Source organism: Pistacia vera, unplaced genomic scaffold (genome assembly GCF_008641045.1).
Source record: "Pistacia vera cultivar Batoury unplaced genomic scaffold, PisVer_v2 Contig1106, whole genome shotgun sequence".
NCBI lineage: Eukaryota > Viridiplantae > Streptophyta > Magnoliopsida > Sapindales > Anacardiaceae > Pistacia > Pistacia vera.
In genome coordinates this window covers 187,402-201,328 of record NW_022195145.1, presented here as the reverse complement: position 1 = coordinate 201,328, position 13,927 = coordinate 187,402, and the positions used below count along the sequence as shown (strand labels likewise).

General features: G+C 30.0%; 1 protein-coding gene and 1 pseudogene across 1 annotated transcript; both read right to left on the bottom strand.

Moving 5' to 3' along the window:
* Positions 1-2,074: 2,074 nt before the first annotated feature.
* On the bottom strand, positions 2,075-3,413 carry LOC116140165 (zinc finger BED domain-containing protein RICESLEEPER 2-like). The gene is made up of 2 exons (XM_031425793.1): positions 2,577-3,413; positions 2,075-2,455 (listed from the first exon to the last, which is right to left on the bottom strand). The coding sequence occupies exons 1-2, from the start codon at positions 3,411-3,413 to the stop codon at positions 2,075-2,077; spliced, it is 1,218 nt and encodes a 405-aa protein (XP_031281653.1).
* Positions 3,414-8,094: 4,681 nt separating this feature from the next.
* Positions 8,095-9,440, bottom strand: LOC116140157 (annotated as a pseudogene).
* Positions 9,441-13,927: the final 4,487 nt, after the last annotated feature.

Genomic DNA, 13,927 nt, shown 5'->3' with positions numbered 1-13,927 from the left:
TCAATATTTTCACAAAAAAACATAAAATGGATTAATATAAGAACACACCCGACTAATAATGAAATTTTATATCCTAAGTCTCCAATGTATCTTGTAACTTTAATCAGGATCATAAGTTCTTCTATTTTTATTTAATTGGGCATTTCCTCTTTTTGAAATTAAAAAAAAAAAAAAAAAGAATTAGTTTAATTAGTATTGTTCATGAAATTCCCTAACATCAAACTGTAAACTTATAAAATTACAAAATTAGATAATTAGGTATTATTATGGTGAAATTTACATGGTTTAGCATAGTAGGTTTATTGATCATAACATTAAGATAAGTGAAAGATTGATTCAAACAACTCAGAAGACAAACTCTATATTGTTAATAAATATTTGAATAATACTTGATGTACAAATTTTTTCATACAAACTAATGTGTCAAATAGTAAATGGATGAATGCATGTAAAAAGCCAACTCATTAAATACTTAATCAATGTAAATAAACAATAATGCTAAATGTACAAAGAAATCTTGCAAAGATTTGTATACAAACTAATGTTGGAGAAAATGAATAGAATGAGTTAATACAAAAAATCAAACTCAGCATATTTATTCTTCCATTCGTTTTCTATCACATCAGTTTGTATAAAAAAAATTGTAAGATTTATTTGTACGTCTAGTATTTCTCATAAACAAATGACATGTTATGCTATTTATACAAACTCTTATACAAAGAGAGTTTGTACAAACTAATGTGACATGTCACAAAACATGTCATATGACATTAGGATCCACGTAACTTAATGTCACAAAACATGTCATATGACATTAAGATCCACGTAACTTAATGTCACATTAATGTTATGTGGGTCCTCATGTCACGTGGCACTAGGCCTACAATCGAACCGAATACGAACGAACAGGCTCGTTCGAAAATCGTTCAATAAGCATGTTCGATTGTTCGTGTTCGTGTTCGTGTTCGTGTTCGTGTTCGTGTTCGTGTTCGTGTTCGAACTCGAACGAACAAAGGATATGTGTTCATGTTCGTTCGATTAACAAAAAGCTCGTTCGTGTTCGTTCGTAACTCATTCGTGTTTATGTTCGTTCGACTAACTCGTAAATACCTGTTCGACTAACTCGTTCGATAATTTGTAAATACTTGTTCGAATAACTCGTTCGATAACTTGTAAATATTTGTTCGAATAACTCGTTCGAATACCTGTTTGAATAAAAAATATACACCAACTTTCCAATTCATGCTCTAAAAAACAAATATACAACAATTTATAATTCATACCCATTTAATTCAATATTTGAAAATAAACCAACTCTCTATATATATATATTTATATTTTAAATAAATCAATAAAAACTCAGTAAATTAAAATAACTAACCATCATAAATAATAAAACTTCAAAATAAATTAAACATAACAATAAATTTTTCAAAACAAATTTTTTTTCTTATCAAACATTTTATAAACAAAAGGAATTTGCATTTTGCATAGACATTACAGCACAACCAAAAGGAGTTCAAAGAGTGAACATGCCATATATAGTATATAGTATGAACCTACAAAGAAAAAAAAATTGAAAATCGTTAGTAATAATAGACTCATTTTAAATATGGCTACACTTAAAAAAGTAATCATATATCAATATACTTGATTCACTCGATGGAAAGATCAATCTCCAATTTCTCCTTTGTCTAAAATACACAAAGAAAAAAAAAATTAAGTTAGAATAAATATCAAACCATTAAAATAATTAAATACTTATATAACCTAAAAACATGAATCTCACTTTGCTATTTTTCTTTACTCCGTGGAGATTGCGACACCAATCTCCACCACAAAGTAGCACTTCTACAGTTGTTGAAGACAATGATGATCAAGGGTCAATAACTCTGCCACCAGCACTAAAAGTCGCCTCTGAAGCCACCGTGGTTATAGGAATGACTAGTATATCACGAGCCATCCTAGATAAAATCTTATGCTTCATGTTGTTCGCCTTCCATCACACTAGTGCATCAAATGTGTTTGGACCTGGTTGACAAACATAACATGACTCCTCCAAATAACAATCTAACTATGACTTTTCTGAATGAATATCTTCATCCTCAATAAGATAATGTTCTAAATCAAATTCCCCATAAGTAGGAGCTTCGGTTCCTACATTCATCTGAGTAGACATGCTCATTCCAACATTTTCTTCATTGTTGGAAGAGTGAAATTCCTCCACATATTCCCTGTACAACTCATACAATGCTTCCTGTACTTTGGTGATATTTGCTTGTGCTTCAGACTCGGGATACAGTCTAGGGAAAGAAACTTCAATCACCTTCATTTTATATCTCGGATCCAAGACAGTGGCAATCGACATCAACAAATTACATTCACCCCAATATTTATCAAACTTCTCTTTCATCTTTTTCACCATAACTCGAATGAATTCATTTTCATCTATTGCCTTTTTATCAAGCATTTTTTTTTATCTGGAAAACCTCATTCAAAAATAAATTAGAAGTAGGGTAATCACTCCCAGAGATTAAATTGGTCACCGTACTAAAAACACCTAAAATATCACATACCTTCTGAATTTTCTCCCAATCCTCGTTGTTAGGAGAATAAATAAACCCAGAGTCTTTGTCTTTGAATCTCGGAAACACATTTTTAAATTGTAGTGCAGTTACCATCATCTCATACGTCAAATTCCATCTTGTTTTGCAATCTAAAATCAACTTTCGACTAGGCAACTGTAGCTGTTGCATAATGTGTGAGAAAATTTGGACCTTGCTCTCCGATTGGTTGATGTACCACACACTATCATGGATTTTTTTAACAATATCCTTAATTTCAGAAAGGCTATCTTGAACCAAAAGATTCAAGATATGTGCACAACACCGCACATGGAATAGCTTCCCTCCACAAACCAACCGCCTGGTTACTGAAAAATTCTCTCTCAATGTTCTGATTGCTACATCATTACTAGAAGTGTTATCGACAAAGATAGTGAACACCTTGTTTTCAATACCCCATTCCTTTAAATATTTGTACACCGAATCAGCAATTTGAACACCCGTGTGAGGAGGATCAATATGTACAAAGCTCAATACCCTTTTCTGCAACCTCCAATTACCATCAATAAAATGTCCAGTTATAACCATATATTCTATATTCTGGTTACTTGACTTCCATAAATCCGTCGTCAAGCTTATCTTGTTGACATTCTTCAAAACATTCATTAACTTCTTCTTCTCAATCTCAAACACAGACACACAATCTTTTTTATTTGTTGTGCACGTTATTTTTTCCCACTCAGGCATCCTAGTTTTTTGCATTAGATTGAAACCTTCTTCCTCCACAATGGTAAAATGATGCTCATGCATCATGACCCACTGCGCAGCTCTTTCCCTCATCCTCGCCATATCAAATTTGTCATCCCAAAGAACAGGGGGTTGTGAGTCACCACAACTTGAACTTGGCTGGAAAAATTGTTGTCCACCACTAACTTGCCTTTTGTTAAGCCTTTTCCTGAGACATTCCTCTGAATTTCATTTAAGTTGAGTAGTGGGCCTCGTTTTCGGTAGCACATAGATTATCTTACAATGAATGCATTGTGTCTTTACCTTTCTGCCAGGCAGTTGTAAATCATTCCACACCGCCGATGTCTTTGCCCTTTTCTTCCTTCCAAATCAACCAAGGTAGAGCTAATTGTATTTGAATCCCTTGTGGCTGGGGCTTCGATGGAGCCTTCCATTATTTCACTGGTATTTATATCATGAGAAAAATAATTCACAAATTAAAATGATTTACAACACTTAAGCTGATGATAACACAAGAATTGGAAAATGATTTCGAAATAAAATTTAATACCTTCCAAAAGCAATGGATGTTGAAAATGCACAAGCGAAACACCCTCCTCTTGGCCTTCTCGACTTGATCTAGATGTCACAGTGCTGCGTTGATTTCTTTTGCCTCTGAATCTCCTTTTCGTTTAACAATCCTGTGTTGGAATTTTGATGTGATTATTTTATGTTTGAACATGCAGGTATGACATGACTCCTTTTCAGAAATTAGCCGATAGTTACTTCTGTCCTGGTATTCACTTTATTTTAACTCATAAACTTGGGATTCTAAATTTTCTCTATGGTGAAATAACTCAAATTCTTCCATGTTATATAACATCCTTTTTCACAATGGAAACTAGCAATTTTCTAGAACTTCCGATATTTAATTATCTCCCTAAGCAACTCTTAAACCTTACCATCATCCATTAGGCTTGTTATTGTGTTGAGTAATAAGTATCAGATAGCATAAAATATTTATTCTGCCTCCATTGTTATTTGTTCTTTTGATTGTGAATTGTGTTTATGCAATGCAGTTTGTGGAGCTCTTAAAAGGAGATTTAAGCCATATGCGCCACTAAATAAACAAGTGTGTTTGTAAATTTAAAAAAATATACGCATCAAATTTTAACAAAAAAATATATGGATCTGTTTGTCCCAGAGTAAAATGAGTGAAATTAAACGAATATGGACTTTTCTCAAGAGCCAAACAACGATTCATGAAAACAGAAAAATAACTTACGAGAATCAACTGCAGCTTCTTTGAATCTGAGTTTGCGAATTAAAACAGCAGCTTCTTTGAATATGGACTTTTCTCAAGAGCCTAACTGCTGAGTGTTAACTGTTGAGGCATTGGGGCTGTCGTTGAGCAAGCACAAAACTACAGAAAAAATTAGAGCTGTGAAGACTAAAGTGTGAACTGCGAATCTGTGATGTGAGATTGTGAGTGTCTGAGTGAGGGCTTGACTCTTGAGGCTATCGCAAATCACAATTAGGGAAAAGAAAAAAGTGGAATTGGGGATTTGGACTTTGGGCCGTGTAAGGAAAAATGTGGGTTTGGACTTTGGATTTTTAAAATTTGGGCTGGGAAAATGTGGGTTTCGACTTTGGACTTTGGGATTTTTTAAACATATATATATATATAATATAATAATATATTATATATATATATAATATATATAATATATATATATATATATATAATATATAATGTATAATTGTGTATGTACAAAATTATTATCATACATATATTAATCATAAATTAAATATGTTTAATATGTTATGAAATTACCAAAATTATAGGTTATATATTTATTATCATTTCATAAATTATCATAATATTTTAAATGTTTACATATATATTTTGTATCAACACCCATAAATTCATATTGAAATGGGGTCTATTATAATATATGATTAATACATATGTATGATTAATTGTTATATATAATGTGTATTGTGTATATACAAAATTTTATCATACATATATTAATCATCATAGGTTAAATATGTTAAATATGTTATGAAATTACCAAAATTATAGGTCATCATATTTATTATTATTACATAATTATCATAAATTTTTTAAATTTTTACATATATTTTGTATCAATACCCATAAATTTATAGTGGATGAAATCTATTGTATATATGATCAATACATATGTGTGACTAATTTGTTATATATATATATATATTATTAACTGTCTACATATATATTTTGTATCAACACCTATAAATTCATAGTGGTATGAGGGTTTTGTAATATATGATCAATACAAATAGTGATTAATTTAGGTTAATTAAGTTATTTATATTAAATTTGTTATTCTATACATCACTAATTATACAATATGTTAGTTTATCAATTTACCATACATATTTTATTTTTATTAATTGAATGCTATCTTATATATTTAATTATTGATTACATTTGAAAAAATATGAAGTTTATATGTTATTGGATTAACTATATTATATATCACTTGATTATACAATCTATTATGTTATTAAATTTGTCATGCTATGTACATAATAATTTATTACTTTTTAATAAAATGCTATTACTTATATATTTAATTATTGATGACATTTGGAAAAAAAAATCCAACATATTATTATATTAAGAAAAACAAAAGTACTTAATATTTTATTATTGTACCTTAAAAAAAATTCATCCAAACTAAATCAACATAATATAAAAATGAAAAAAATAATTTTAATTTTAATAATGCATAACATGTTTTTCGAATATAAACGACAACAATCAAATGATTGTTCGCGAACGGATGGATCAATCGAACGTATAATGTTCGCGAACATAATTGAACAATAACCCTTGTTCGAACTTGATCGAACATATTATCGAACGAATTCGAACTATTCGCAAACATTTATCGAACGAACAACGAGTGTTCGCGAACAGTTCGGTTTGTTTGCAGCCCTGCGTGCACTCACATGATGTGCCACGTCACTTTGTACAAACTCTTTTTGTACAAAGAGTTTGTACAAAGCTTTATCCATAAATGACTTGTCAATCAAGGAGAATGTTATATCAGTTTTATGCATTAGTTTGTATTCGAGTTTGTACAGTAACCCCACTCTAAAGATTTTACATGTTTTACTATTAATCAAAATAATTCTTTTTCTGCAAATTTTTTTTAATAAAGGATAAAATATATTAAAAGATAATATTGAGATGTGATAAGATAATGATGGGGGCTTAAGAAAGTGATATAAATTATGAGAGAGTTAATTCAAATTCCAAATCATGATTTATGTATTTTATTATAAGACAGTTGACCTAGATGAATAAGCAACAAAAGAAAAGATGCCTCAATCATAGGTAAGAATAAATTCATTCACTCGAGCTTTTAGTGGGCCATTCATGTTCAACTTTAACTTTCTCTCCCATTTTCATGTTGCTAGAAAACAATGAATCGAGTGTTCAAAATTATAATCATAATTAAAGAAAACTATATATAGGATTAAAGGATGTAGTTTTTATCCTTTATTAATTAATAGGTAATACTATAAGTACAAAGTTTTATATTATTCAATTAAGAGACATCTAATGATTATTTGATGTTAACTTAACAAATAACAAAACATTTAGATTCCCTTGATTTTTTTTTTTTTTAAAGTTAATTTAGTTCTTAAAATTTAAATTCAGAAAATGTTAAAAAAACTAAAACAAGACCAAAAATTTTTTTTTAAGGAAATAAAAAATAACAATTAAAAAAATTAAAGGAAAATATAATAGGTTCTTTATATTTTTTAATATTTGTTGTTTTATATTTTTATTTTGATTATTTATTTTATAAAAAAAAAAAAGAATAATTTAAATCTCTTTTTATTTTTTTTTGTTTTTATGTTATTAATCATTTTGATTTAATTATTTATTTTGTAAAAAAATTCAAATTTCAACTACGTTTTACATTTCCATAAGTTAAATTTAACTATATGTAAGAGTATCTCCAATGTTGTTTTTTATTTTAAAGAGCACGTTTTTTTATAATAAAGAGCATCTTCATTAATTTTTATATAAAGAACAAATTTTTTTATTCAAATCTAAAGACTTTTTAAATTTTAGGAGATAGAATATGTTTTTTTCAAGAAAGAAACTTAATAGGAAATAATAATTAATAAAATGTATAAGAACTTGTAATTTATTATTTAAAATTAAGATAATAGTGAAATTTGACTTCTAGATGGTGGAGATTCAAACTCACTCTTTAATTTATATTTAAAGAATAAAGAGTTATTAGACTCTTGTTTTATGGATAAATATTATATAAAAAGTTTAGTCATTAAAGAGTCATTTGGAGATGCTCTAACTGTATATTGTCTTTTAATTGAAGGATTTGTAATTCTTCCTTCAACTCAAAAGTCTAAAAGTTTGTAATCTAATTGATGATATATTCCCAACTAATATAAACAAATTTTAAAATCATGGTCATCGAAATAAAACTAAAATGTTGTACCTAATTTGAAGACTTTAATAGGAGTGTTTCAATAATTGAAATATCAATTGAATATATATTTATATATATAGTTAGCGTTAAATAGGTAAGTATTGCTTTTGTTTTGAAATAAAGCAGAAAATATAAGTAGATTTTGTGTGTTAGGCGCTTAATTATATGGAAGAGAAATTAAGAAATGCATAAGTATTTTTATTAATGAAGCAGCTGCAAATATTTAATTAATTAATTATTTATCTAAAGTTACATGATAAATAAAGATTTACCTAATTCTCCACAACCTAATCTCTAAAACAACAGCAATCAGAAATAAGATGGTGATAATGACCCCCATAACCAGCATTCCATGACTTCCCTTTTTCACCTAAATGTATCCCATAGAATATATTTGCTATTGCAAATATTATCATAATCCTCCCCACGTTGTGATGGTACCCAATTCCAGTATTTTCTCACCTTAGAAGTCTTGTCCGGCCGAGCCAAAATGCCATTTCTGAAGGCAGCCGAGAACCAGTATGATGATCCAAGAGCTTTGTGGGAAAGCCTCGGCATCAAGCTTATTATTTAAGATTTCCACAAATTACACCGGCTAATCCAAGCATAAATCCGAGTGATTGAATCAAAGTATGGGCATAACCAAAGTGGATCCCATTGCTTGGAGTAGCGAGCTATTGCTCCAATTATCATAGAATTCCCCCCTAACATGTTTATATTCCATGGCCCTTTCTCACTTTGCATGCGGGGTTCAGATTTGGTTTGACCTGTTTTCACACGCAAATATATCCAACAATTTCTAATCGTTAATTATTTATTTAAAGAAATTAAAAGTAATTAATTACATACATAAAATTAAGAAAAATCACTTTAAATTGATTTGAGTGGTAGCTATAGGACTACTTGAGACAATATAAAATAAAATAACTTAAACAATAAGATAAACTAGAGACAAAAGAAAAGTTATAATTTTGAATATTTGTTAGATGAATACTAATTAAATGATATTGACTTGCATCATTATTAACTTATTAACACAGATTAATATTGCAAGTCACGTGTAATATCTAATATTAACGCATCATCTATATTCTAAACCCTAAATATAAGAAATTAAATTAAAAAAAAAAGTTGCCAAAATAAAATAAAATAATTAAACCCTCATTTTGTATAATAATACCAAGATGAATATGTATGTGGTTTGGTCGTGGTCGGCACATCGTCATCACGCATTATGAGTAAAACTTAAATTAAACAAATTTCATAAGAAAATGCCAATTCAAACTTAGATGATTCTTACCTGTAACGTAATTCAAGGCGGTAGACGCCTTGTCGTGTGCTCTACCAGGCAAGTTAGGTGAAATGGGAACACAGACGGTTGGCCGACGCGTATATCACCCGTGACAGCGGCTGCTCTGTGTTGAGCTGAAAAATTAAATACAACGTTTTGATTGAGGTGAGAAATTATCATTGATGAATTGACTTTAATTTCCTTGGTCATGTAACACTTGGTCTGATCTTGTCACCTCAGTTGATACTGTTTTATCGTCCCGTTTCCAGTGTTTAACATCCACCCCACGATTGCACTCGAGCCCACCATCTGACCGTTGGGTGAAAATCCCATGGCTATGTAGGAATTGAATCAGACTGAGAGAACAAGCTCCATAAATTTGGAGTGTCTCGCATACTGTACAGAAACCAAATACAATAATATCGTCAGCCGTGCAGTATAATTAAGAATGATCCATGAAAACTTAGCGACATAAAAAGTATAATTAAGAAATGAAGGCTTACTCTTAGAATGAAGTTTTGGGAAGACCAGACTGGAGCGCAATTGAGAGTGGTTGTGTCAAAGCGGACCTGATCGTTGAGGTTGACGTTGGGGAGCATGAATCTTGAGTTTGTGAGGTCACAAGAGCGATGAAGAAGAAGAAGAAGAAGAAGAGGATAAAAGAGAAACATTAGGCTTCATGTGACGAATCTCTGAAGCAAACTAAATTTTTCTGAATTTTCTCTCTCAGTATTAGTTGAATGATCGAAGTGGTGTAGTTGAAGACTTTTTAGGGAAAGTATAGTGGGTGGTGGTGGTAATTATATACAATCAAAGGGAGAAATTTAGACTACCCTTAAAAAGTTTCTGATTTCATGCAGATGACATTGTTTCACTTTTTATCATTGGACTCTCTAAATTTGAAAAATGTATCACCGATACCCTTTACCTTATCAAATGACTCTTAAAGTTTAAAAATTTTTTCATCCAAAAATTTCAGTTAGGGTTAGTCAAAATAAAAATTAATTGTATATTAATATTTTTATCCATTAATTTTATGTTAGGGTATGCCAAAATCTAGAAATGTACATATTAATTTTTTTTTTTTAATTTGAGGGTGGGTATGAGCACTGCATCCGCCCTTGTTTATCACCGATAACTTTTACCCTACCCTTCACCGATACCTTTTACCCTAACCTTGTTACATTGTCATAGTTACAAAACATGTTCTCATAAGACCAAAGTTTTTTTCTGTCAAACTTTCTTATAAGACCAAGTTATCATTTCACCCAATTATTACAAACAGTAGCAAATAGAGATAGAACAAGGTATTTATTACATTTTTCAAACTTTGAAGTTTTATTTGATAAAAAGTGTGTAAGTAGTTATCTAAATGATAATTTGAAAATCACATCTATGATATTTTTCCATAATCAAAGAGAGAAATGATTGACAATATTTTAAGAAGAATTGTTGGAAAGAACATGGGTTCCTTGGGCAATAACGATTTTTGATTAAAACATTGGCATTTAATATTAGTAAGTTCCAAGCTAGCCCGCCATGGATTAAATATAAAGAAAAAAAGGTTAAAATAATTTGGAGACGAGTGAAGCCACATGGTGATAATCAGCAGGTCCAAATGGAGGGTAAATTCGGTCGGCAATATAGGAATTAACACCTTGAACATGAATCCATTTCTGAATTCAAGCCAATTTATCATCCAATATTCAAAAAGTTGACCTTAAGTTTGGATGTTGCTAATTGTGACAAAAATTTGATCAAAACCAAGTGGAATATATATGCTTAAAATTCAAATTTAGTTTACAATCAAAGGGCCGGACTTAAAATAAGTATGGTGTATATGTTAATTATATTATTATTATACATGCATATTGAGTTGCTTGATATTGGACTTTAGGGAAGTCATTTTTAGCCACATCTAATAAGCTTAGAGAGCTATTTTCAATATTAATGGGGTATAAAGAATTTTTTTTTTTTTAAATAAAATAAGTATGTTTAGTAACCGAGGGATTATGATAAATAGATGAGGTCTAAAAATCGATTCCTTATAAATAAATCAAGTGTAAGTTGAGGTGCAAGCCAAACAAAATAGATATCTTACTTTACTTACAATCTTAGAAAAATTAAAGCTATTATGGCAGGCCTTTACACCTTCAAACTATACTGTGGTAAACTTCCTTTTCCATTTGTTCTAATATCATATAAAAAGATTAATTAGACTATTCAAATTGCACTAGATCGTTAACTATGAATACGATCTAAGTAAATTGACAGTAAAACAAAAAATTGTATTCTTATTTATTATAATTGTATTAAAATTTGAGTGAACGCCATTTTTTCACCCAAATAATGGTCTAATGACATTTTTCCACCCACGGACTTTAATATACCACTTTACTATCCAACATTATATTTAGTTAAAATTTATGTTAAAAACAATGATATTTATTGTGAACACGAAAATACCCCCACCAAAGATCAACCATGATTGTCAACCACTGTAAATCAAAGCTTCGCTGCCTCAACCCAAATTTTGTTCGTTCTAGCATTGGAAATCAACCTCGTCACCACCATCACTCACGGCATCCCCCACTAAAACTCCTCTCACCCCTACCCAACAACTCCTCAATTGCTGAAGTTAGGGACAATTGTGGAGTTCGCAATTTTTTTTCCAATCGCGCACGTCCCCTTCTCCAGTTTGTTTTAGCAGATCTACATGTTGGCTTTTCTTAACCCCTCCACCAGCTTCCCCATCCTCCATAGACCAAAACCCCCAACGTTCCCAAGCCTCTCCTCCCACCATTTGTTGGCCACCATCTTGTTAGGGTTTCATTGTTCTAAGCCAAATTTCAATGGCTAACGGCGGCCAAAATCCAATCCAACACCACCATTCGAACCACCAAACTCCATAATACAAAACCCCCTAAACTCCATCACTTGTTAGCCCATCGATCACCGGTCAAACTTGCCACCACCATCGTGACTGGGTTTTTATTTTCCAGTGAATTTGGCTTCAATTTGATGTTTCTTTGAGGCTGTTTGGGCTTATTGAATGTTTGAGGATTGATTATATTGGTTTTTTGGGTTGTTTCCATTGTTGAGGATGGCCATTTTGCACTCTTTCATTGGCATACACCAACTGCTCGACAAATTGCCCCACTCAGTGTGCCCCAATGTGCAGTTGCTTTGTGCGCACGCTTGCTGCACGCCTACAAAGGCTTTTCCTCCTGCCAATAATTGTTTTTCCGATTGCCTATGCTCACCAACGAGAAATTAGGTGTCGGAGTGAGAGGGGCTAGCGATTGGTGGTCAAAGGGGTGTGGATGATGAGGGTTTTATTAATTGACCACCCTGCCCTTACTTATAACAAACTTTTGACCATCATGCCCCTCTTTACTACGAAATTTACTAACAAAATTGTGTTTTGGGTAGTAAAGCAATATTTTAAAAGTCCATGGGTAAGAAAGTGTCATTAGGCCATTATTTGGGTGTAAACCTGCTATACTACCCTTCTCTCTCCGTTGCTTAAGTTTTGAATTTTCTTTCCTTAAATCACATTTCCCGATTATTCTCTATTCTTTCTCTGTTTTTCTCTCAATTTTCTAGTTTTTCCCTACGCATGATAATGAGCATGGTATTATGCATATTCATGATGCAAATGTACAGATGCATAAATTATGCATTTTCTTTTCTATTTTTCTTATTCTATTTTCTTTTTCGTTTTCTTTATTTATTTATTTCTTTTCTAGTCTTTCTTCTGTCTATTCTTTCTTTTCTTTCTTTCTTTCTATTATTTCTTTCTTTTTATTCTTTCTTTTCTTGTCGATCGGACTCGGTTGAGGCATGGATTTGGAGCCTTGGCCCTGTGAGTGAATTCTCTAATTCTGGTTACATGTAATGCCCACACGGAGGTATGTAATTTAAATTATGTTTTATAGCCCTTAGTTGATTTTTTGTTAGAATTATTTTAAGAGAATATGAAGAAATTGNTGTAATTGTGTATATACAAAATTATTATCATACATATATTAATCATCATAGGTTAAATATGTTAAATATGTTATGAAATTACCAAAATTATAGGTCATCATATATTTATTATTATTACATAAATTATCATAAATATTTTAAATGTTTACATATATATTTTGTATCAATACCCATAAATTTATAGTGGAATGAAAGTCTATTGTAATATATGATCAATACATATGTGTGACTAATTTGTTATATATATATATATATTATTATTACTGTCTACATATATATTTTGTATCAACACCTATAAATTCATAGTGGTATGAGGGTTTATTGTAATATATGATCAATACAAATATGTGATTAATTTAGGTTTAATTAAGTTATTATATTATTAAATTTGTTATTCTATACATCACTAATTATACAATATGTTATGTTTATCAATTTACCATACTATATTTATTATTTATTAATTGAAATGCTATCTTATAATATTTAATTATTGATTATATTTTTAAAAATATGAAGTTATTATGTTATTGGATTTACTATATTATATATCACTTGATTATACAATCTATTATGTTATTAAATTTGTCATGCTATGTATCATAATAATTTATTACTTTTTAATTAAAATGCTATATACTTATATATTTAATTATTGATAACATTTGGAAAAAAAAAATCCAAACATATTATATATATAAGAAAAACAAATTTATTACTTTTTAATTAAAATGCTATATACTTATATATTTAATTATTGATGACATTTGGGAAAAAAAAATCCAAACATATTATATATATAAGAAAAACAAAAGTACTATAATATTTTATTATTGATT